Source organism: Lissotriton helveticus, chromosome 5_1, assembly GCF_964261635.1.
Source record: "Lissotriton helveticus chromosome 5_1, aLisHel1.1, whole genome shotgun sequence".
In the NCBI taxonomy this organism is placed as follows: domain Eukaryota; kingdom Metazoa; phylum Chordata; class Amphibia; order Caudata; family Salamandridae; genus Lissotriton; species Lissotriton helveticus.
In genome coordinates, this window is record NC_136065.1 from 463,306,569 (window position 1) to 463,332,683 (window position 26,115).

General features: G+C 45.2%; 1 protein-coding gene across 2 annotated transcripts in view; it reads left to right on the forward strand.

Moving 5' to 3' along the window:
* LOC144754657 (dual specificity protein phosphatase 13B-like) overlaps positions 1-26,115 on the forward strand; it is a 130,735-nt gene that overhangs the window by 46,644 nt on the left and 57,976 nt on the right. For both annotated transcript variants that reach the window (XM_078642732.1, XM_078642733.1), the window contains exons 2-3: positions 1,265-1,435; positions 16,450-16,670. In XM_078642732.1, the coding sequence (XP_078498858.1) occupies positions 1,266-1,435; positions 16,450-16,670 (391 nt within the window). In that variant the 5' untranslated portion in view covers position 1,265. The remainder of the gene's footprint in view (positions 1-1,264; positions 1,436-16,449; positions 16,671-26,115) is intronic.

Consider the following 26,115-nt stretch of genomic DNA (forward strand, 5'->3'; position numbering starts at 1 on the left):
ACATGGCGGGGAGAGCAGTGTTTGCAGAGTAGAGTAATGTAGAGTGAAAAGTCATAGAGTGAAGTGGTGCTGAGTAGAGTGGAGGGTGGTGGTGTAAAGTGCAGAGGCAAAAGAGTGGAGAGATGCAGAGTAGAGGGTGGTAGAGTACATCGGCATAGAGTAGAACCGTGCAGTGGTGTAGAGTATAGTAGAGTGGCGTACAGTACAAAAGAGTGGCATAGAGTGCAGTAGATGGGCATAGACTGCAGAGGTGTAGAGTGTAGTCATGCAGAGTGTCGTAGAGTGCAGTAGTGCAGAATAGAGTGACGTAGGGTGTTGTAATGTAGAGCAGAATGTTGTACAGTATAGTGTCATAAAGTGCAGTTGTGCAAAGTAGTTGGCGTAGGTACAGTGGCGTAGGGTGCATTGGCTTTGAGTAAAGTGGTGTAGAGTAAATTAGCATGGAGTGCAGTGGTTTAGAGTAGAGCGGCATAGAATAGAGTGCAGTACTGTAGAGTGGCACAGAGTAGCGCGCAGTGGCATAGAGTGCAGTGGCACACAGTAGAGTGCAGTGGCATAGAGTACAGTGGTATAGAGTAGATTGTTTACGACTGAAGTGGAGTGGTGCAAGGTACAGTATAGTGGTGCAGGGTAGATTATAGTGGCGCAAAGCGCAGTGGCATAAAGTAGAGTGACGCACCACTGATTGCAGTGGCATAGAATGGAGAGGCATATAGTAGGGTAGAGTGACATGGAGTTTTGTGGCACAGTGGAGTGGCATAGAGTGCAGTGGTGCATAATAGAGTGGCTAAAGTGTACTGGCATAGAGTAGAGTGATGCAGAGTAGAGTAGAGAGGGCTAGAGTTAAGTGGTGAGAGTGCAGTGGTGCACGGTAGATTAGAGTGGTGTAGAGTGCAGTAGAGTGGCGTAGAGTGGTGCAGAGTAGAGTGCAGTGGCTTAGAGTAAAGTGGCACAGAGTAAAGTGGCTGGGCAGAAAGGGGACATTGAGGTGGGTCGAATGAGTAGTAAAACAATGAGAAAAGGGTCTAAGAGAGGAATAGAGAAATCGAGAAATATATTGGGGAATGTGGGTGTTGTAAATAGGAGATGGAGAGGCAAATGGGGTAAGTGATGGGATGGGAAAATGCAGTGGGGTCTGCTTGAGTTGAGAACTTAAAAAAAACTAGCTTAATAAATGATTACTATGATTTTGGAAAGCAGAAATGGAATGAAACTTAAAAAGCACTGGATATTCTAATTCAATATTTCTTTGCTTTTGTTCAAGAATGGCGAAAAAATTGTCCTCCAAAGATGACTTCCTAAGCAATCACGGTGGCCGAAGAGGGAAATGTTATGAAACTCCTCCTCTGGCTGACCTTCAAATGATGCTCTGGACACACAGGAAATCAACTGAACATGTGAACCAAGTGTGGCCCAACCTCTACCTGGGTGACAGGTACGCCCAACTTCCAGAATGCCGCAGGTAGGATCGACCTCTACCTAAATGGATGGAAAGCCTGACCTCCACCAGCAAGACTGAAAGGCCCAACCTCTAACCAATGGATGGGTATGTCAAACCTCCCCTTGGAGATAAGTAGGCCCTTCTTTCACCTGGAAGACAGGCAAACTTAAGGAATGTATGGGGAATGGCAAAGCCAGTATGATATACATAGTAATCCATCTTTGGTCTGGAAGATCCGTACCCCTGATCTCCAGTTTTGGAACTGGCTTACCCAACTTCTCTTTGGTGGGCAGAAAAAAGGCAAGCCCAACATGCTTAATGGACACTGGTAGCTCCAGCCTCCACCAAAGAGACAGGCAAAGCATAACTCTTCTTGCTGACAAGTACACCCAACCTTTAACTAAAGGACGAGCAGCCGCAACCTTTAACTAGTTCATCCAAGGAACAAGTAGGACTATTCTATTTTATTTTTATTTTTTATTTTACGTAGGTTTATATAGCACGAACTTGACCCGATTAGGGTATCAGAGCACTTTACATAGCACCAGTTGTGTTACATGAGGACACATTCATTTTTGTTAGGCACGGGGAGGTTAATTGATTTGCACAGAATCACAGGATGTTCAGCGTGTGGGAGGGCAGGTTTGAAAAACAGGCGAGGAGGCTGTATGTATTTGCCAAAAGGACGATTTTTATCATCAATAGTAGAAGTGGTATGTTGTTCAGGATGTTTTTCTTCTTGTTCCTCTTCCGATGTGATCTTAGCTGAGCTGGATGGGGATTCAGAGGTCGATGTTCCCGGCTCCTCCTCTTCGTTGTCAAGGTCGTCTCCCCGGAGGCTCATATACATGTTAATAGTTAGGCTCGCCTTCAACCGGGAGACAGCGTATCCCACTTCACCTTGAGGGGTAGGCTGGTTCACCCTCTATAGTGAAAGGATGTAAGTAGGCTGAGCTCTAACTGGGGGATAGGTTGACACAATTTCTACCTGAGACCTAGATAGGCTCAGCCTTCACTTTCAGTATACCAGTATACCTGTGCCAAATGTGAAATAAGTTAGTATCACATTCATGTGGTAAGAGGATGTAGCCTTACGGCTAGAGTGGTCGACCTCGAAGCTGGGGAACCGGATTCGAAACTCCTCAACGACGCTCAACATCCTGTGATTCTGGGCAAATCACTTACTCTCTTCCTACCTGACAAAAAAAAAAGAATGTGTCCTTGTGTAACACAACTGGTGCTCATGTAAAGCACTGTGATACTTAATATCTTTGGGTGTAGCTCATGCTACATAAAACAAAAAATTTTTTTTTTTTAAAAAGATTAAAGAAATTTACACCCAGTATTTGCATAGGGGGAAGCAGGCCCCTTACCATGCCTTGAAGACAAGCAATGACAAATTCTACCTGGGAAACAGAGAAGTCCAGTTTTTCCTAGGTGGACAGCGAGGAGCAGCTCCTTATGTGTGACAGGCGGGTCCAAATGATAGCATGGATTACCAAACCCAATTTATAGCTGTGGACAGGTGGATATAGTCTCTTCTTGGAGACATTATACTGACCTTTTCCCATAGGATAAGTAGGCCCTCCTTTCCCATTCCACAGCCAAATACATGTTTTCAGCTGTAGAGAGGGCATGTCAGCTCCAATGGTCAGCAAGAACCCTAGCCACAATCTTCCTCTCTGGCACGACACTGCAAAACCACCTTCACTTGCATTTTGAGGGAGCACATGTAGCCTGTTGGAGGGAGGATGTATTTTCAATTGACACACTGGCAATTCATCATCATGCGCCATTGGGTCCTCCAGATTGTCAGACAAGGCTTTGCACTTCCCTTCCAGAACGTGCCTCTTCCCATCCTCCCTGTTCCCTCTGTCACCTTGGATAAACCATGCTTCCATTCTGCAACAGGAAGACCACACTCTTTTGGCCTACAGAGAAGTGGAATTGGTTTGAAAGAAGGAGATCTGGCAGGGATGCTACACTCATGATTTCCTTGTTCCCAAGGAAGATAGCGGTCTCTGCCCATTCTGGACCTTTGCATTCTGAATTTCTTCCTCTGCAACTAGTTCAAGATGCTTTCTTTTTTGCATGTCCTTTTGACTTTGGGCCTGGAAAAATGCATGGTGTTGCTCGAATTGAAGGATGCATATTTTCATATACAAATCCTGAAGTCACACAAGGAAGTACCTGCTTTTTGTGGTGAACTACAGCACTGTAATGTTTATGGTTCTTGCATTTGGGCTAACACGTTTTCTATAGTGGGGCATTTTCTGAAGGAGTAGACCGATTTATTTCTTCCCTTATTGCCATTTGTTATGCCTTAACCTGTAATACAGCTTTTGAGTGCGTGCACAATTGCCCCTTGCAGCTGTGTACTTTGTAAATTTCTCATCAATCTCGCTCATCACCCGCAGGGGCATGCAGCTGTTAAAAGGTTCCAAGTTAGTTTTGGTATAATGTAATGTCAGTCAATCTTATCAGCCTTTTCTCAGTCTCTGAGGACGTGATAAAAAGGACGAAGATCTGATGTCAGTGCACCTGGATTGCACATTATTTGTCTCCATGATGTCATATCCAAGGCATATATCATAGTGAAGTAGGGGCCAAGGCATTATGTATCGGCGTGACCAAGCTATTTCATCTTTCTGGATCCAGTCAGGCATCTGAAGGAGCTCTCAATAGGTGAGGAATTTGAAGGTAGATTATTAACCAGAAAGTTTGTTAATGGATGTTAGACCTGGCATCTTTTGGCATGGTTTCCTCTGTCTTTTTGCTTCTGGCCTCCTGTTTTTGATTGTGCTGCATTTCGTTTTTTGCTGGTTTTAGGACTCTGCTTAACAAAACAGAAGAACCCACACTTCACGTTATTTCAACAAGTATTATTCAAGTAGAGAAATGAACAAACTTTGTCATGTTCATCTCGGCAATTATTTACGCCTTTTAATCGTTTTTTGGAATGGACAATACTGTTTCTAGAAAGAGAAGAAGACGTTCTTCACAAACATAACCACATACTTTTGTTGTCTGAGTTGTGCAACAACCTATGTGTAAAGAGAGTGAAACATACAATTAATACGATTCATTTCATGGTACATCGTATTATTTAAAAAAAATTAAAACAGGTGGAAAAAGAAATTTTAAAGTGAGAAAAGATGTCAAAATTATTTCAAATGGACATCAACACATAAGCACAATTTTTTCGAAATACTGCAATGTCATCAATCACTGTAGATACTCAGTATAAAATTAATATCAACAATGTTTGCAATAGATAAGGTTCAGTCCCCTTTGTCAACAGTGTTTTCAAGAATATAGGATTTTTTTTATTTTTTTTTAAAAACCTTTATTGTACAAAGAAAGCTCACAAATACGGGCCTACAACCCCACGGGCTGGCCACCACACGGTAAAAAACGTAGCAAAGGAGAATAAGTTCCTCACAGGATATGACACCAGGAGCACAGGAGAAACAACAAAGGCCATCGAGCAATCAGCAAAAACAGGATAACAAAAGGTTAATTTTCTAATACGGGGCGGGGGAACAGAAGAATAACGGGCCGTGGAAGGAACAACAGGGGAGGGGCCGCGGCAAGCCGCCATTTTAGAACACAGGATGAGACAAAAAGCCATACAAACATAGCTACCAAAGAATATACACATAATCGGCGTACAAAGAAGCTACAATGGCATCAGTCAAACCGCGCTCACCCTTCACCGCCCCCACCCAAATTGTAGAGACAGAACCAATAAGGCCCCCATTGCAAAATACAATACGATACGCACCCCAACGAAAAGCAAGAGACCCCCATAAAGGAGGAAGGGGAAGAGGGAAAAAGGGGACAAAAGAGGGACTCCCACCAAATCACGCACCCCCAGGAGACAAAACAGAACAACATGACCCGGCAAGTGATATACCAAAAAGTCGATACCAAAAGAACCAGCGGGCCACAATCAGACACACACCGGAATACGAACGCCACAGAAACTCCCCAGGGGGACACATGAGGAGACAGAGTCCCGAAAAAGTGAATACACAAGAGCCATAGAACAAAAAAAAGGAAGAAATGAGGGGGGAAAAAGACCCCCCAATAGAGACAGACCCCACCCACCCACCCCTAAGCCCACCTGCACCCCTGCAGAAGGCTACGGCCTACCCCCCCGCAGCGTGCCTGTCGCCCTAATTAGAACCCGAAATATAGCGGAGTAAAGTTAAGTCGGAAACAGAAGACAAAAACGGGAGGGGCAGGGGAAGGGAACACGGGATGGGAGACACATACATACACATACACGGGGGAGGGCCGGGAAACAGGAGGAAACGCACCCGGCCACCCGCCTGAATCGAAGCTCCAAGACCCCGGGAAGCCAGAGATTATCAGGTTAAAGTCCAAGAGCACCAAACAATCACACATAACCATACCAGGACACATTGACCATCCAAATCAGTACAAGACTACCGCACGCAGATGCCCGTGCACATCAGCCCTGTCCCTGTTTGTCCAAAGTGAAAACAGTCCGGTCCAGCGAGGACCAGGCCACGAAGAACAGAAGGCAGACAGCAGGAAAATACAACGGCAGTCCAGAAAATACACGTGTAGCACAACACGGAAGATCCAGGAAAGTCACGAAGTGTAGCAAACGATGCAGGCACAGGTCCAAGGATATGTCCAAAGAAACCGACCCATCTGGGCCAGCACAGGAGAGATCGCCGGGCAGCGGCGGCAAAGAGGAACCGGGAGAGTCATGAAAGTCAGGCCGAGCAAAATCCAGCTCCCGGGCCAGAGGCAAAGGAGGCAGAGCCGGAGGAGGAGGCATCATCAAGGTCCGCACACCCACAGACGCGGTCGTAGCCGGGGCCAATTCTGCCAGGATAATTCCAGCCGTACCCCGCAACGGCAAAGCCACATCCGGTCGTGGGGGCCCGGGAGGCCCGTAGCGAGGAACCATCTCCGAAGTAATGACAGGCGCGGCCACCAAGAGTCGCCAGGAGAGCAGGGCATCCAGGACCTCCTTAAGTGTAGGAAAACCTTTACAGTATTCGGCACCCGGGCCATGCGGCGGGCCTCCAGCGCTCGTCCAACCCGGCCGAGACAATTGGGGTCGGTCGCCATTTGAGAGCCCAACAAGGCCGCGCGGCCACCAACCTCCGCCGGGGCGACAGAAAGGCAAGTATAGTCGCGCCGACCAGCGGCAGAGCACCCCGGGCAGGAAGGGGGGCCACCAGAAGAAAGGGACCTCACCGGCCACCCAACGCCGCCGGTTCCGTTCTCCGAGTCCGGGCGGCAAAATCAAAATGGCCGGACCGGAGAACAAAGGGGGAGCAAGCCGGATACACGAGGAGCTCCGGCAATGGAAGGCAGCGCCTCCACCAAAGGCCTCCTCCCCACAGGAATCAGCCAGGAAGGACCTCCGGCCCACACGAACAACAGCCTTCCGACCACCTCCACCGCGCCCCGAAGGGCAGCACCGCAGGCTCCGTCCGGCCCGGGAGCCAGCAAGAAGATCCAGGCCAGTCCGCCTCCGACGCCACAAAACGATCGGGGGGCACCGCTCCGGATCCACAGCGGCCAGGACAACCGGAACAAGAGGTAAGTGCCTGCAGGGCGTCGTAGCACTACCACACAGCAAAGAGGGCTTCCCGGGGCAGGATAACAACAGGATAAATGTGAAAATACAGGCAGGCGAACGGAGCCGAGCTAAAGCGCGGCCATCTCGGTCGCGAGCTAGGCTCCTCCAAGGAAGAATATAGGATTTAATCCTTTTTGCCGACGCGTTTCGAGTGTGGGTTTCCTGTACCCAGACTCTCATCAGGGCCAAATCAATCGTTTTTCCAATCCTTATCCTAATAATAAAAAAACAAAATGTGCATACTTGTTAGGACAGCTTTCCTTAACCTTCTCAGTTTCTTAAATGTCTACATAGTTTGCATCAAGGTGCCTTACCTCGAAGTTGTGGAGTTGAAGGTCACACTTGATGCTTGTGAATAAAGCTGTGTGCACGCTTCTAAAATAAAGATTGTTGTGTATTAGTTAGTTACGAAGATCCAACAATCATTTCCTATTTTTTTTTTTAAATATACAAAGCCGGGGCAGGACATTCCTACCTGGCACGGAGTGTCTCAAAAGTTCAGTTGTGTGAACTATTTTCTCTCATCGTTTTTTTTAGAAGGACGGGACCACTTGTAATTTAAATTTCCTTCTGTGAAAAGAGTAACCCACAGTGGCGTTATTATGTTTATTTCTACATTTAGGTTCGTATCCATTATACTACTAGGGGAACCGCTAAACCACTCACCGCGAGTTTCCTCACGTTGATCGCGGTGTCTCTCACCAGCCTTGTCTAGCGGTAACCGTTCACTGACTGCGGATCTGTAACATGAAAAGACCCGTTAGGGACGCTGTGTTGAAAGCAAGGCCCGCGATCGTGTTACCAGCAAACTAAGGATCCACGCTTACCTATTTCTTCCGCTTGCTTTCCTCTCAATGCTCTCCTTGTTCTGAATCACCAGTGTTGGTCAAACAGGCAGCCGCCTGTACGTTTCTTTAAACTTTCTTGACCAATCAAATGTGGATATTGCGGTGAAGCCCCGGGAGTGCATTCTGGGAATTGTAGTGAATTGAACGATTCACATTAAATTTTCATTAGAGTCTGTTCAATTCACTCATTGAGTTGAGTCCTTTGTTGATGCTGTCGAACCTCATTATTAGGTACGCTTCCTTGCGTAACAGCGCTTGTTCTACATTTGGTGATCGATGTTTTGGATCAATGCTTGTTAGCACCGTCCAAGTGAAAACGGTCTCCTTGTGATTGAAAGCCACAAAATGGTCTACCATTGGGGCATTCGGGACTCTTTTCTTTAGTCGTGATCGATGTTGTGAAATTCGAATGTTCACTTGTTGGCATGTTTTGCCGATGTATATTTTATTGCAGGCACACAATACTGCATATACTACATTCTTACTTCTGCAATTTGTATGCATCTCATGTCTCCATTTGATGCCGTTGTAACAAAATTCATTTCCTTCTATAGTACTACTGCAGGCGACACACATACCGCATTTGTGGTGTCCAGTGATGGGTTTTAGTTTCCACTGTGATATAAGGTCACTCTTGGTTTTAGGGACATAGCTGTCTGCCCGGATGATTTGTTGGCCGATGCTGGGATTTTTTCTCATAGCGAAAATTGGTCTTTCCAAAGGGTTTTCAAGTCCCTCTAGCAAGTGCCAGTTTCGAAGATTATTTGCCTGAATTTATTAGTATGAGCCCCATAGGTGGTGACACAAACCAATTTATTTAGTTCCTTTTTTGGAACTAAATAAATTGGTTTGTGTCACCACCTATGGGGCTCATACTAATAAATTCAGGCAAATAATCTTCGAAACTGGCACTTGCTAGAGGGACTTGAAAACCCTTTGGAAAGACCAATTTTCGCTATGAGAAAAAATCCCAGCATCGGCCAACAAATCATCCGGGCAGACAGCTATGTCCCTAAAACCAAGAGTGACCTTATATCACAGTGGAAACTAAAACCCATCACTGGACACCACAAATGCGGTATGTGTGTCGCCTGCAGTAGTACTATAGAAGGAAATGAATTTTGTTACAACGGCATCAAATGGAGACATGAGATGCATACAAATTGCAGAAGTAAGAATGTAGTATATGCAGTATTGTGTGCCTGCAATAAAATATACATCGGCAAAACATGCCAACAAGTGAACATTCGAATTTCACAACATCGATCACGACTAAAGAAAAGAGTCCCGAATGCCCCAATGGTAGACCATTTTGTGGCTTTCAATCACAAGGAGACCGATTTCACTTGGACGGTGCTAACAAGCATTGATCCAAAACATCGATTACCAAATGTAGAACAAGCGCTGTTACGCAAGGAAGCATACCTAATAATGAGGTTCGACAGCATCAACAAAGGACTCAACTCAATGAGTGAATTGAACAGACTCTAATGAAAATTTAATGTGAATCGTTCAATTCACTACAATTCCCAGAATGCACTCCCGGGGCTTCACCGCAATATCCACATTTGATTGGTCAAGAAAGTTTAAAGAAACGTACAGGCGGCTGCCTGTTTGACCAACACTGGTGATTCAGAACAAGGAGAGCATTGAGAGGAAAGCAAGCGGAAGAAATAGGTAAGCGTGGATCCTTAGTTTGCTGGTAACACGATCGCGGGCCTTGCTTTCAACACAGCGTCCCTAACGGGTCTTTTCATGTTACAGATCCGCAGTCAGTGAACGGTTACCGCTAGACAAGGCTGGTGAGAGACACCGCGATCAACGTGAGGAAACTCGCGGTGAGTGGTTTAGCGGTTCCCCTAGTAGTATAATGGATACGAACCTAAATGTAGAAATAAACATAATAACGCCACTGTGGGTTACTCTTTTCACAGAAGGAAATTTAAATTACAAGTGGTCCCGTCCTTCTAAAAAACGATGAGAGAAAATAGTTCACACAACTGAACTTTTGAGACACTCCGTGCCAGGTAGGAATGTCCTGCCCCGGCTTTGTAAATTTAAAAAAAAAAATAGGAAATGATTGTTGGATCTTCGTAACTAACTAATACACAACAATCTTTATTTTAGAAGCGTGCACACACCTTTATTCACAAGCTTCAAGTGTGACCTTCACCTCCACAACTTCGAGGTAAGGCACCTTGATGCAAACTATGTAGACATTTAAGAAACTGAGAAGGTTAAGGAAAGCTGTCCTAACAAGTATGCACATTTTGTTTTTTTATTATTAGGATAAGGATTGGAAAAACGATTGATTTGGCCCTGATGAGAGTCTGGGTACAGGAAACCCACACTCGAAACGCGTCGGCAAAAAGGATTAAATCCTATATTCTTGAAAACACTGTTGACAAAGGGGACTGAACCTTATCTATTGCAAACATTGTTGATATTAATTTTATACTGAGTATCTACAGTGATTGATGACATTGCAGTATTTCGAAAAAATTGTGCTTATGTGTTGATGTCCATTTGAAATAATTTTGACATCTTTTCTCACTTTAAAATTTCTTTTTCCACCTGTTTTAATTTTTTTAAAATAATACGATGTACCATGAAATGAATCGTATTAATTGTATGTTTCACTCTCTTTACACATAGGTTGTTGCACAACTCAGACAACAAAAGTATGTGGTTATGTTTGTGAAGAACGTCTTCTTCTCTTTCTAGAAACAGTATTGTCCATTCCAAAAAACGATTAAAAGGCGTAAATAATTGCCGAGATGAACATGACAAAGTTTGTTCATTTCTCTACTTGAATAATACTTGTTGAAATAACGTGAAGTGTGGGTTCTTCTGTTTTGTTAAGCATATATTGGGCCCAACCCCACTTCAGTCCAAAGGGCCATACCCCCCAGTTTCTCAAGGTTTTAGGACTCTGGGCACTTAACACTGCTGACCAGTGCTCCCTGTGTAAAATGTAATGGTAATTGGTTTCTCCATGATTGGCATACTTGATTTACTAGTAAGTCCCTAGTAAAGTGCACTGTGTGTGTTCAGGGCCTGTGAATCAAATGCCACTAGTGGGCCTACAGCACTGATATGCCACCTACAAGAGTAGCCTTGCAAACATGTCTCAGACCTGCCACCACAGTGTCTGTGTGTGCAATTCTCAACTGCCATTTCGACCTGGCAAGTGCACCCACCTGCCAGTCCCAAACCTTCCCTTTATCTACATTCAAGGCACCCCTAAGGTAGGCCCCAGGTAGCCCAATGGACAGGGGACAGTATATTTAAAAGGTAGGACATGTACTACTTTGTTTCACATGTCCTGGTAGTGAAAAACTGCAAATTTCCCTTTTCACTACAGCAAGGTCCATATCTCCCATATGTTAGTTTTGGATCTGCCTTGTGACATCTTTCAAGTGTATCTTCCAACTAGGAGCTGATGGAAAACTAAAGTGTGAGGTCTCTGGACTCACAATTTAAAAATACATCTTTTAGTAAAGTTTTTTTTAATTGCAGGTCTGAAAGTGTCACTTTTAGAAAGTTGGTATTTTCTTTAACCATTCTGTTCCTCTGCCTATCTTCTGAATACACGTCTGGGTTAGGATGACATGTGGGCTGTTTGTGCATTCACTCTAGACAATTACACAAAGGGAGCATATCCTGATGGCCCATCACCAGGCCGAAGGGCATTCCTGAGCTAGACTGGTGGGAAGAGCTGCAACTGACATCTGGATAGGGCTGTGCCTGTCCTCAGACCAAGATGTCTCCACCTCTTGTAGTGTATCTGGAGCCAGGGCGGGGAAAGGCAGGGTCTTGTGCACAACAGAGACTGTCCTTTAAAGTTTTCCTACTTCAAAGACTAAAATGGGTATAAGTACTGTGCCTGTGATCCCATATCTTTAGAACACTTCTAGACTGAGTACATTCTGACATGAAGAAGAGTTGGATAACCTGTCAGGAGGGACTGCCACTTTGCTGTTTGTTTTGCTGTGTTGGCCTACTGCTTGCTGCTTCTGTCCTGGGAGTGAAAGGACTGGACTTTGTTGGACTTTGTTTTCTGTATCCAGCTTCCAAGGTTCTGCAAGGGGTTGAGTTGAGCTTGCCTCCTGTAAAATAGCCTCAGGTACATCGAAGACTTCAATTGGGCTGTTCTGCTTAAAGTCCTGACCTGCAAAGTGGTGCCAAATCCAGTTACTTGGCCCTCAGAAGTGAATTCTGGTGATTCCCAAAAGAAAATCCACGCATTGACTCCAAGCATCTTTTGGAATTAGCGCAGCACTGCCAAACCGTGACGCATCGCCACTGCCTGTACTGGAGCGTGGGTCCTTACTTGGAGAGGGTGCAACTCACTGCCAACTAGAGACCCCATTTATAACTCTGCAAGTAAGTAACTTATTTGAAAATTAGAGTTTTAGGCCTGTGTGCACACCAGATGCTAGACTAGAACATTTCTAGAAGTATGCTAATTTGCACCAAGGCTTGTCTTTTTCATTACCAAATGGAGCATTGGTTGAATTTGATTTTACTATAGAGATTATTGCTGGGTTTAGTAGATGGTATTCTGCCACTCAAACCCTTTCATGAGTTTGGGCAGAATGGTTCTTCAAAATTTCCCCTCTAATTGTTATCAGTGAGTTATTAAAAATGCTCTGTTCTTCCTATGTAGGAAACCAAAAGCAGCCAGGGCTTGCTCATCATAGCTGCGCCTATGGCTTAGTGCCGGTGTTAGACTTGGCACCATTGGATTGGGTCTCCCTTCCAGTTTTTTGCTGGTGCCTCCTGTGTTTTTGCTGGTCTAGATGCTCTGGCCACTTTCCCACTGCTGTTCAGTGCCAAAGTGCAAGTGCTCCCTTTTGTAAATTGTTTTTTGGATTAGTGATTCCATGCTTGGTTATTCGATTTACTTGTCAGACCCTAGTACAGTGCACCATGTGTGCCCAGGGACTGTAAATCAAATGCTGCTGGTGGGCTTGCAGCACTGGTTGTGCCACCCACAGAAGCAGCTTGTAAAATGTGACACAGACCTGCCATTGCAGAGCCTGTGTGCAGTCTGGGACTGCCATGTCGACTTAGCAAGTGCACACACTTGCCAGTCCCTAAACCTTCCCTTTTCTGCATGTTAGTCACCACTAAGGTAGGCCAAAGGTTTCCCTGTGGGTAGAGTGCATTGTATGTGAAAGGTAGGACATGCCCTGATGTGTGTGGCATGTCCTGATAGTGAAATACTGCCAATTTTGTTTTTCACTATTGCTAGGCTATCTGCTCCAATAGGCCAGAATGGGCAGTTTGCTTATAACATCTTATAAACATAACTGACCCAGGGAACAAGATAGGAAAATAAAGTTTAATATGTCTGAACTTAGAATGTTAAAGTGCATCTTTTAGTGTGGGTGATTTTTACATTCTGTCTTTGAAAATACCACTTTTAAAAAGTAGGTATTTTCTTGCCTAACCATCCAGTGTGCCTCTGCTTGTGTATTGCATATCTGGCTTGTAAGTGACAGGGGCTGGGAGAGGGAAGCGATCCGGCAGTCTGATAAGTCAGGGCTGGGCTGAATGGGCCTGGGTTGAATTTAGAGTAGGGGAAGGAGATTTCCTTTTACCTGCATGGGCCAGGTCTGCTTTTAACAATACTGTCTCCACCTTCTGCCAGGGAGCTGCACCAGAGAGGACAGAACTGATTTTGGCTGGGTACAGACCCTCTCCCTCTTCAGAGCACAAAGAATGTGTGTGTATACAAAGGTGGACTCAGAACCAAAGAACTTTCGAGCACTTCTGGGAATCAAGAGGAACCTTTGCCAAGGAGAAGAGCTGGAGAAGCTGAGGAGGAATACTACCCCTGTGCTGTTTGCTATCTGGGGTTGGCCTGCAGTGGCGGCTTGCTGCCAAGGAAAGGAGAAGAAAGACTTGCTGTTTGCAAAGAGGTGCCTGCTGCTGTTTAGGACCCCTTGTCGCTGTGAGCTGGAAGATCGATGCACGAGGAAGAAGCGTGTCTCATCCGCACCTATTCCCGACGCGTCGCTGAACCACGGGGAAGAAGCGTGCCGCATCTGCACTGGGTTCCGACGCCTCGCCAAGCAACCAGGAAGAAGCGTGCCACATCCACACCAGATCCCGACGCATCGCCGAGAAAACCGTTGCAGCACCTGCCGTGCGGCTGCAAAAGATCACGCATCGTACCGGACCGTCGCATCGCATTGAATGGCCATTTTTTCGCATCGCACCGGATCGTCACCACGCATCGAGGTGCCATCTTGTCGCATCATAGCAGGAGCAAAGTAAGGAACAGACTCATCCCTTCCTCTCCGGTAAAGAACAGACGCATCGCCTCCCCTGCGCTGCAGTAAGGAGCCGATGCTTCACCTCCCCTGACGCAAGGAACTGACATATCACCTTCCCTGCGACCCTTTTGTTTGTTTTGTGTGACGCATCTAAGGTACTTTGTGGGAAAAGTGTCGCATTTACAACTTGCGTTGAACTGAACTAATTCTACCATTCAAGAGCCTTATTTTTGATACTGTATTGTGGATCTTTGCCGTTTAGTCTTGTTTAGATAAAGAATACTTATTTTTCTAAACTGGCGTGGTGTCCATTTGTAGTGTCTTCACTGTATTACTGTATGTGTTCACAAATGCTTTACACACTGCCTATGGGATAAGCCTGTCTGCTCGTGCCAAGCTACCAAAGGGGTGAGCCGGGGTTATTTTAGGAGTGTATTCCCCTTATCCTGACTAGAAGCAAGGATCCCTATTTGGACAAAGGTGCAAACCATTGCCAACTAGAGACCCACATATCTAACATCTGGTATAAGGGTGTGCTGCAGGCTAGTACAAAGGTGCAATAACAGAGCTGTGTTTGGTACTCTTGATATTAAAGAGTACTGCAATGTGCTACACGTAGGTTCGTGGTGCATGAGAAGTGCGTAGATTGAGCTGGTGGTTACTGGTAAGGTCCACTGACACTAATTTTTGGGGACAGGACCTTTTTGTCCTCATCAGACTTTGACCCAAAGTAAGATAGAGAAAAACATAAAACAGGGAAGTTAGGAGAGAGAGACTGGCAGAAACTTGTTACTAAGAAAGAAATCAGGGATGAGAAAGACCTGGAAGAGTGAGATAAAGGCGCAAGGAGTATCTAATACTGGCTGAGAGGCATGAAGTGGAATCAAGACTACATTGCCTTGGTACCTGGCACCCCAACATTTGACAGTGCTATCTATAGGCTTCTGAGCAAAGCTTTGGCACTGGCACTTATAATTTTACAAATTCTGCCCCACATTTACTAAGGGCTTGTGTCAAGTCACGCAAGGTGATGCAAGCTCTTAAGTCCAATATACTATGCCACACAGAGCCACTTTGTGTGGCTCTGCCAGATGTAGTAAATCTGGAGTAACATAATGCTCTGCAAGTTGCTGCCTTGCATTACTCTATGCTGGGAAGGCGTTCCATGGGTGGAGCGTCAGTGTTTCCACACATCCACCCATGGATTTACTAACGCTAGAAAACCTGAGAATGCATCAAAGTACTTCTCCTTTCAGCTGAGGCGTAACGGGGAGAAACATGTCTATTTCTCCTTGTTTTTTTTCCTCGTTCTAAGAGGAAAAAGCCTCAGAGGATTGTTTTTGTGCAGGAAGGTGTCCCTTCCTACACAAAAACAATATTGGCTGTAACGCAGATATCCTTGCACCATGGTGCAAGGTTGCCTACTTTGGCGCTAGACAACACTCAGTGCGCCAGCCCAGGGAAAAAGGAGGGATGTGTCATATCTTAGTAGGTATGGCACATTCATGCCCTCTCCATTTGGTGCAGCAAGTTGTGTTGCGCCAAATAATAGTAAATCTGCCCTTAAGCACTTTGCAGAAGCGTCTGTATATATCGGTCCCAATACTGGAGTAGCTGTGGCAGCTGGAGGTAGGGATTGACGTGCACTCGAGCAGCATAAGGAGGTGCAGGTTATATCAGAGGTGCATTGTCAGATCACTGTGCGGCCCCAGTATTTAAAGGAATTGATACCGTACAGGAGCAGAGTAGAGTACATTGCCGCTCAGCAGCTGCCTTGTCTGTTCTGAAGCTGATTACATGCAGGGGCGGCCGCCCTTAGGGACAGACTACTAATACTGCACACATTTGCAAGCTTACAGCCTGCAGGTTTTCTAATTACCCGCGGGTTCCCCTTCACCCTAACTCAGCCCATGGTTAGGGCAGTTTTAACAGCATTATAGGCCCCAGGCATAGCAGTGCAGTGGGCACTGCCTATACAACCACTCACAGGAATAAAAATGTTTAAAGGAAAAGTAGTGTTAAATTCTGGTCTGCATGGGGCCCCTATGCTCGTGGGGCATCCGGGCAAATGCCCAGCATTAAATTCTGGTCTGCATGGAGCCCCATACTCGTGCGGCCCACGGGTAACTGCCCAGTGTGCCCATGGGCCTGCCGCTATTCACTGCCCTAGTGCTGCCCACTGCTTACTGCTCTCATTTCTACTAGGCGTGGACTTGCCGCTCATTCTAACCTTCATCGTCGTTTCCACAGATGCACCGCTCTGGACAAGGGCCTGCTCCGCGAGCTGGGCATTACTCATATACTTAATGCTGCCGACGGCCGCTTCAACGTGAACACCGGAGCCAAGTTCTACTGCGAGATGGACATTGACTACTATGGCATCGATGCGGACGATGACCCTGAGTTCAACCTCAGCGTTTACTTCAACTCTGCAGCCAGATTTATTAGAGCTGGGCTGAGCTTTCCTAAAGGTATGGCTGCCAAAGGCTGTTTGTGGTTATGTGGCATTATTTTGTTGTTGTGTTGTGTTATGTTTTGTTGTGCTGCATTGTGGCGTTGCTGTGTTGGTGTCTTGTTATTATTGTATTATGGTATTTTTCATTTCCCTGGCTTTAAGATCCAACTGGAGCACCCAGGCACTTATGTTAGTGTTATTTGTTGACAGCCTTTTGCTTCACTTCAAGGGACAGGTTTTAATATGCTTCAGAAACTTCCATTTGTTTTTCGTCCAAGCTCTAGACAGGGCTAAATCTGTGCAGGTGTTTTCTGGGGTCCCCTTTTGTTTTATCAGATTAACCCCTTCCATGCGGCCGCGATTCCCCTGCTGTGCGGTAAACACATGAACAGGGCGGGGCCGTGACGAACCCCAGCCGTCATCAGCACACGAGCACCGTAATGCATGACGGCTGGGGTTCGTCATCAGCATGGAAGAGGTTAAGAAAGGCAGAAAAGGAGGGTAAAAATAGGCAAACATTGACAAAAGGACAAGACAGGGATGAAGAAGAACCAATGAGAGTAAGATAGAGACTGGATGTGTTGGGTGGTGGAAAGAAGTGGTATGAGGTGGAATCAAAACTAGGCAGCCATGGGGGTGTAAGGAGAATGAACCTAGATATAACAATTCCTCCAGAAATTCATAATCTCTTAGACGATTCTCAGGGTTCAACCTGTAATCCTTGTTAATTCTGCATGACAGAGAGTTAACAGGACCCCTAGTGTTGTTAACTCCGAGGAAGCAAAACTCACACTCACTATACCAAGCCACTTGTAATGAGGTCCTGAACCAGTAAATATAACATTGTTGCAATAAAGGCTGAGCAGACTAAACCAAACAAACACCAACCACTGCCGTTTGATGCTGACACTAGATGCTTTTGCCCTCATGGGTACTGCAATATACCAGGTCTTGAACAGAAAAACAATTGGATGAAATTAACGTAAACGTTATTTTTCGTACTTACGTTCATTCAAATACAAAACAAACATAGGACACTATGAATATGCACACTACTTTCTGTTATACTCAGTGATATTAATTTGCATGCTCTAGAAACATATCCCCTTTCCTCATTTCACACATCCAGGAAACTCTCAGTTGGACCCTGTGAACACTCAAAGGTTACTAGGCTCTAACTGTGACATTTTGAGTCATTTATCACTGGTGTCCAGGACCCACCATATTATTGGATCCACAAATGTATTACCAAGTACACACCTCTTTAGCACTTTACTCTGAGGGTAATGAGGCCTAGCAGTCCAAGGCTTACTCGGGAATGAGGTGTGTATTAGAATTTCAGACATCTGAAAAGCACACTATAACATAATGCTTCATATGACCAAGCAGTGGCTTCATTCTAAACAAGCATTTGCAATGCAATAGGACTCACATTTACGCATGTTTAAGCTATTAGCATTGTAAATGACAATTCCTTTTATTTATGTTTTGGTTTTTAAAACATAAATAAAAGGCATTGTCATTTACAATGCCAATAGCTTAAACTCTCGCAAATGTGAGACTTATTGCATTCCAAATGCTTGAAGGCATCGCTGAGTTGCCCCTTTCCGTCTCCTGTGGCCCCTGAAGAGCTCCCCGTTTGCTATAAGTTAAATAAACAAACCGGTGGTCACAACTGCGCACGAGAGGTCATTCTGCCCCCCTGCAGTAAGAGAAACTCATTAAAGAAAATAGTGTTTACAGTTTCAAGAAGAGGTACCGTGTAACAACCGAAGTAAAAAGACCAGTCCTCATGGAAGGTTATAAATGAAGCACACACAAGGAGATGATGAACGGAGTGCTGAATCTTTTCAGACGCTCACCTTCAGTCACAGATCTGGGTTGAATCCATCATTGTTCTTTAGCTCATTCTGCCACCCCAGTTCAGTCCTGGCCCGGGCCGGACTGGGAACCAAAACCGGCCCTGGCAAAGTGCTCGGCTGGCCCCAGCCCCCCTCTGGAGATTGGGGGTGCCGCCGAGCTCTTTGCCAGGGCCGGTTTTCGTCCGATTTTGTTGCAAAAACGGCCCTGTAACAAAATCGGCCCCCAGGGGCCCAAAACCGGCCCCCACCCATGCGGCGCACCGGGGGATTGCCCGGTGCCTGCTACGGCCAGTGCGGGCCTGGTCCTGGCCATATGCAAATCAGTCTTGACCCTGTGCCTCATGGGTACAGTCCAGCCTGAACTGCCAAGCCATGTCTTCCCTGGACCAGAAACAAGCATCCTGGGACCAGTTTCGGGGTAACACCCCTAATAAGCCAGGCTTGCTTGAATCCAGTGGCAAAGTGAGCAAGGGACTCACGTCTGGACTTAGGGAAGGGTTTAGAAAGGCTTGTTTTGGGGGATCAGAATATTAAAAGGGTATGAGATGATGCAAGAAAGGCTTGGGAAAGTCACAGTGGTGACAAAACGCGCGTTGGCTGTTTCTCATGTTCTTTGCAACAAGGACTGGACTACTATTCACATCATTGAAGAGACTTTATGATTGTGTTAAGAAGACTGATATGTTCTAGTCCTTGCAAATTATTTGTATTAAGTCTGATACGTTGTCATTATGAAATAAATGTATGATTGTTTAGATGATTGTACTTCCTGTTTCCTGTGTTACGAGGAATCGCCCTTCTTGTTTCCACTTTGGGCTAGACTGACAGATTACTGTCATCAATTCAATCTGAAATGCTGTGAGTGCCAGGGTTTCTTTGTAAAATACTTTAAAGTACTCATAACAAAATCATTGATTTTACTCGTATATATCAAACTGCTAATGAGCATTCGCAAAGCCAATAGGTCTTGCTTAACAGTGGCCACTATTCCTGTGTGCTGCTGAGCTATTTGATGTTAGGGTTTATAGTAATTCATTGGCACACGTAGAAAATGAATGCCTCCTTTTTTTATTCCAGAACTCCATATAAATTACAATGATTTTGAGGAATGGTAGTAATAATGTGCACAACATTTAAGCTTCCTATTTTATCACAGTATCTAAATTAAGTCACTGCATTATTTCATGTCTACCACATTTTTTTTTAAATTCCTGTACATGCTGAACATATCTAGGCATGTAAATCATACGTTCCACATGGAAAAAACAATGACAATTTTTTGAAGTTTGCAGAAACTTTTCATATTTTGCATGATGTGTGTTGTATGATTTACATAGCAATAATTTTCAGAGCTCAACTGGTGCACGGGCTCTAAGATCTCAACTGCCCTCCACACCCTCCACACCCTCCTGTGTTGTGTTCCATGACTTGCCCCACCATTAGTTTGTTTGGTTTTCTTCTCCCCAACTGCCATGCACCCCATACCATGTTGTGTAGCTTGATTCACCCCCTGTTGTGTTACTTCTCCCGCCTCTCTACCCTCATTGTGGTGCTTGTTTTTAATGGGTGTGGGATATTCTTTACAGGTCTTGCCTACCAGACAGGTTTCATATAGAAGAGTCACTTCTGTACCATACCAAAAAACGTACTTACTTAAAGTGTGTGCTCTAAGCTAAAAGATACTAAAGTAGATACAGCCAGTAGCTCTAGCACTGCCAAAGACGCTTAATTTAAAAAATAACAGAGGAATTATAATTTGGTTACTAAGCCAGAGGGAAGAGCCCTCATAAGACCAAAGCCCCAGCAAGTAAGCAAGAAAGCAAGCTGAATACTAATGCAAGATAGCCTTTATGATTTAGAGAATGAAATATAAGTATCAGAAAGAAAACGGGAGATAAGAGAGCTTAGGAGAAGAAGAGGGAAGGAGAATTAAATATTACTAGCAAACACCTCACTTACCTGTGTCTTTCTTTCAGAGGGCTCTGGCTGGGGAAAATGGACCGCCTAGAAGACAAAAACAGGAAGAGAATATAAGACGATTTTTCTTTTCTTTTGGATACACAGACTGTAAATACCAGAACTTGGTAAATCTTAACTAAACCAATGAACATCGCTCCAGTTTGCATAATAAACGGGAAACATCATTTACAACGCTGTCTTTACAACAACCAGTCTTTACAACGAGGTTGGTACCCCTTATGCGACGTTACCACGAGTTATTTTAACACGCTAGTCGTTACGATGACTTGCTGAAGGGGGGCACCTTTTTGGACTGATGTTCGATTTTTAACCACTTCCATGCGCCGTCCGACATCACGGTGAGCGTGTGCGGAGGACGGGCGGGGGCCTTCCGATCTACACACGTGTCAGATTCGCCCGCACCACGGCGAGTGAAGTGGTTAAGTCCAACACCTTCTCTACTGTTGCATAGGCTAGAGTTGAAATAGTAATTTATACTATTCCAAAATCCAGTGCCCACTAAAGCAAGCCATTGTAACGGCTTGCATGCTAAAGTAACGCGTGGTAACGTCGCACGCGGAGTACTGACTGCGTGGTTAAGTCGTAAATTCCTGTGGGGTTACAAATGATACAATAACTGCATTCCGATAATAACAAGAAATAAAAAACTGCACAATCTTTAACGTACCAGTGTTCCAGTTTTCTTTGGTGAAGACTTTATAAACAGACATGTTCGCAATGAAAGTTAAACCATTCCAGTTGCTCCTTAATAAGAAATCTGTATCATAGGGCCTCACACTGCTCATGTAAAGCCCATTCGAATGGTGTTTGTCATGAAGCTCACAATACAAAACCTCTTCTTATTGCATTAGTCAGAGAGTTCGTAATGTAAGGCCCCTGGTTAGTGACTTTACTGCAGGGTGCACAATGTAAACCCTCTTCCAATTGTACTTGACAATGTTCACAAGGTAAAACCTCATTTGCTACAGTGATCAAGAAAGGGTCTGTGTTAATAATGAATCAGTTATGAGCAATGGGTCTTCTTTGGTCACTTTTGGACACTCTTTGTTGGAATGTGACCTACCTGCCATTTCTTCATGTGGTCCGTGACGCTGCCAGTATCACTTCCGCCCTGACAGCCCTCCCGCTGGTCCCGCTGGTCTGGACGCGGGCGGTCAAGGACTGCATCTCCCAGCAACCTCTACTGGCGAGTACCATCTTCGTCACTCTAAAGCACCAGGAGGCGCTTAAATTAGCTCTCAGCCTCCCCAGCGCGGGACCCGCACGGGCCAAGGGCGGGCCCGTCAGTGCCCGTCGTAGCCAGGAGGAGGCAGGGCAGGGCCACCCCTCTTTCGCTGGATACTGCATGCAATCAGTGACTCTGGTTAGCGCCTTTACTATAATTGCTGCTTACCTATTATTTAGCCGTGATTTCTGTATCTCTATTTCAGCTATTAACCATGAGCTAATAACCATGAGCAACAGTAGCCACAAGGGGGTGGGTGGGCAAGGTGTTGTAGGCACACTCGATGAATTCCTGACGAGGGCTGAATCTGTCCTCATCCACGAAATTGAGCTTACGGAAAGGAGACTCTCCTTAGAGCCCCGTCGAGCCTCCTCTGAAGATTGTCTAGTTGGTCCTATGTTAATCACAGACCCATCTCCAGAATGCTCGCATCACCAGGGTATCTTGTCCCCAATAGTATCACTAGCTGATCCCCCCACTCCAGTTGGTGTGCCCATCCCCACTCCCCCACTCCCAGCCAAGATCCTTACTCGCAATCAACGATTATCACAGGCAAAGGGCAGGGAGGGTGCCGCCTCAGCCGTAGCGAAGAAAAGGAAAGCGGGTGGGCTTTCTAATTTGGAAGACATAGATTGACTGGGTTGTCTGTTCGCTTCCAAAAAGATTCCATCTCCAGTGGCCGTCTTGAGTGTGGGTGACTCAGCTTTGTCCCCCACGTGAAGTGACCTCCCTTTTTCCCATGTTACTTCTGGGCTACTCCAGTGTAATAATTCTGACCCGCTTGGCCTAAGAAGGGAAGTAGATTGCGGCATGCTTCCCACTGTGAATCTTACTCCAAAAATTGCCGACTCCCTTGTGACTAGGCTTAGCCCATGTCCCCATTTAAGAACTGGAGTCCCTATGGATAATTGTGCTGGTTTAAAACTTGCTTCTTGGAACATTGCGGGGCATGTAAGCAAAACAGCCTCAACACTTGGTCTTCATTTATTGAGGAACAAGACATTCTGTTCTTCCAAGAGACTTGGGCGGTGGACCAGGTATTCAGCACTGGTTATATCAATTTTTATAAAAGTGCGGAACAGGGAGAGCGGGATAGGCCTGATAACTTGGGTTAGGCAGTGCCTTCACTATAAGTTAGAGGAGATTAACATTGATTCTAGGGACACTCTCATCATCAGGTTACACCAGGGTAATCTCCCTGATTTCCTACTAATTAATGTTTACTCCAGGGGTCTGCAAGGTTGGAAGGCCTCAAACACCATATCACTGCTCGATGCCAAAGCAACATAATAATAGCCGGAGACTTTAATTGTACTTTTGAACCCCTGGATTTCCAGGATATGCATTTTAGAGTTGAGGAGGATGAAAAATGGTCGATTCCCTCTCTTGAACTTATGCCAATAAAAAGGTGGTCTAGCACAGCACTTCAATTAAAAGTACTTTGCTTGGAACATGGGGTGAGAGCAGCAAATGGGCGTACTATATCAGACAAAAATGGGTTGCCAACCTACGTTAGTGGTCAACGAACTAGTCGCATAGACTATTTTATTATTAATAAGGAGTTCTGGATCTTTCTGTTAGACATGAAGGTCCATTCTCGCTTGGAAAGTGACCACAATCCTTTGCTTCTTTCCTTGCGGGATCAGCACCCAAATCATGAAGAAGGTCTGATACCACGTGTTGACTTTATAGAAACTTTTTCGACAAATGACAGACGACTCAAATGGCCTAATGTGGTAAATAAGGCAGACCATTTGAACCAAATGAGTATACTGTTAGCCAACACCATAGTTACTCTCCAGGTTGACGCTGCGCATGATGTATCCACCTCTAGAGCCACTTTTTAATGATCTTAAATGTTTTTTTATTGCTAATCCTAAAAAATTTGCTAAACCCTCATGTCAGAAGGCTGGTGTCTGGTATAACTCTTCTTGCCGCATTGCTTATAAATCGTTAGCGGCTGCCATCAGGAGTAAAGATGGTGGCTTAATTAGAGAGAAAAGGACCGCCTACAAGCCAGCACAATCCCAGTCCAAAAGGGACTGGGATGAAGCTCACTGAGCTGACCTGCTTAAAGCTTGTACCGGGAGAGACATGACTGCATTCTGGCATTTGGTAAAGTGTGGGAGTGGGGACTTAAGAAAAATTCCAACTAATTATGTGGCGCCTGAACAGTGGGTTCTCCATTATAAAGGCCAGTTTGCATGTGGTTCACCAGTCCAAGATAATTTTGTAATGCCGTCTTCTATCCCCGCTATATTCATAACTAAAAAAGAAGTGGAAAATGCCCTCCTGGGTCCGAAAGGTAGGGCTCCCGGGCTAGACTGCATCCCCGCGGACCTGTTCCTTCAAGCTCTTAATTCCTGGGCACTGTATATTCAACTTTTATTGAATGCCATTGCTAAAGGAGCATCGTTGCCCAGCGCTTGGGCAGGAGCAGTAATTCTTCCCATTCACAAAAAAGGGGATCGTTCAGTACCGGGTAATTATAGGCCCATAAGCCTGATTGACTGCATCCAAAAAGTTTCAGCTAGGGTGGTGCTATGTAGAATTCAGGCATGGATGGAGGATTGTCATATCCTTTCTGATCTGCAAGTGGGGTTTCGGCAATGCATTAGCACAGTGGACCAGGTCTTAAAGTTTTTTTCTTCTATACTGGCGCACTGTAACTCTGGGGAGAGGCACTATCTATGCTGCCTTCGAAGACCTGAAGTCAGCATTTGACTTGGTCCCACGACGTAAGTTGTGGCACACCCTGCTGAAGCTGGGGATGCCGCTTGAACTCTTGGCTCTTGTAGTCAAGTTACATACAGACAATTTCGCTCAGGTCAGATGGGACACGGCAGGTGGTACTACTGAAAAATTCCCGGTTGAGAAGGGGGTAAGACAGGGATGCGTCCTTGCACCTACCCTCTTCTCTATGTACATTAATGGGATAGTGAATTATGTTGAAGACTTTCCCACAGACGCTCCGTTTTTAGCTGGGGTCAAGACCCCGTCACTAATGTTCGCCGATGACACTCTCATTCTTTCTAAGACAAGACAGGGACTTCAATGTGCCCTCTCAAGATTTGAAGAGTTTTGTGTAGACCACAACCTTATTGTTAATGTCAACAAAACAAAGTACATGGTCTTGCACAACTTAAAAAAAGTCATTGGCGACGTTAGAATGAAGGAAGGGTCTTTGGAGCAAATAGAGACTTTTTCCTATTTGGGGGTAATAATTAACAGAAAACTAAGCTGGAAGTCACAATTAGACTACCTTTCTGTTAAACACGCCCAACATTCTGGCGCCCTGCTCAAGGAGCACATGCGCTCATATACTAAACCAATAGCCCCTGTGCTACAGATTTATAATGCCAAAATTGGCGCCTCAATCCTATATGGGATGGAGTTGTGGGTACATGCCAATTTGGATACCCTAGTGGTGGGCCAGAATAAATTCTTAAGGTCCCTAATTGGCCTTCCCCATTCCACTCCATTAGTACCTCTTTTTCTGGATCTGGGATGCCACTCAATAAGGGATGTGGCATATTATAGGCTTTTAGCATATTGGAGGCGGCTTTTGGTGACTCCTGAGCTTGTACATTATGCCCAGGCCCTCCTAGAAGTGAGGGATTTAGATGTTAACCAAAAAAATGTGTGGGTCAGTTCTGTTAAAAATGGATTATGTGAGTTAGGGATGAGCCGTTTGTGGACCACCCCAGCCGTAAGTGTATTTCCTAGTAAACCAGAGCTTAAGGCAGCCTACTGGAACTTGATTAACATGAAACGCCTTGCATCTTGTTCCAGCCGCACTCTGACCAAAGCTTTTCTCTAAATAAAACACGAGCCCAAGTTTGAGGGGTATTGGGACTTAATCACTTCAACACGAGACAGGAAATTATTCCACCAGTTTAGGGTGGGATCTTTGCCCACACATACCTTTACCTCTAAGTGGAACAATACAAATACCAGCGTTTGTCCTTTCTGTCCAGATGAGATTGAAACGTTGGCTCATATCCTTTTTGTTTGTCAAGCCTACACCAAACCCAGACGCACTTGCCTGAAACCCGTATGCTCTAGTCTGGGCACTAAGTCCAGTAGTGAGGCCTTCAGAATTTTAAAAACCTCAGTGTAAGGCCCGATTGTGGTTGCTACAGCAAAGTTCCTGGGCTGGGTGTGGGCGATTAGATGGAATAAAACAAGATGTTTGTAACTGTCTACGTTGTTTCATACCCCCTATTTCTACTATAGCACTTTCTTGTACTGTGATTCCACTCCCCCATACATATAAATTCGAATGTTAACTTCAATTTTTTAACTAGGTTCCCAAATTATGGGGTTGTTTTAAACTCTTTTTAATGTATTTATTGTTTTACGTAGGCAATCCAGGGTGTTAGTTTTACACTTAT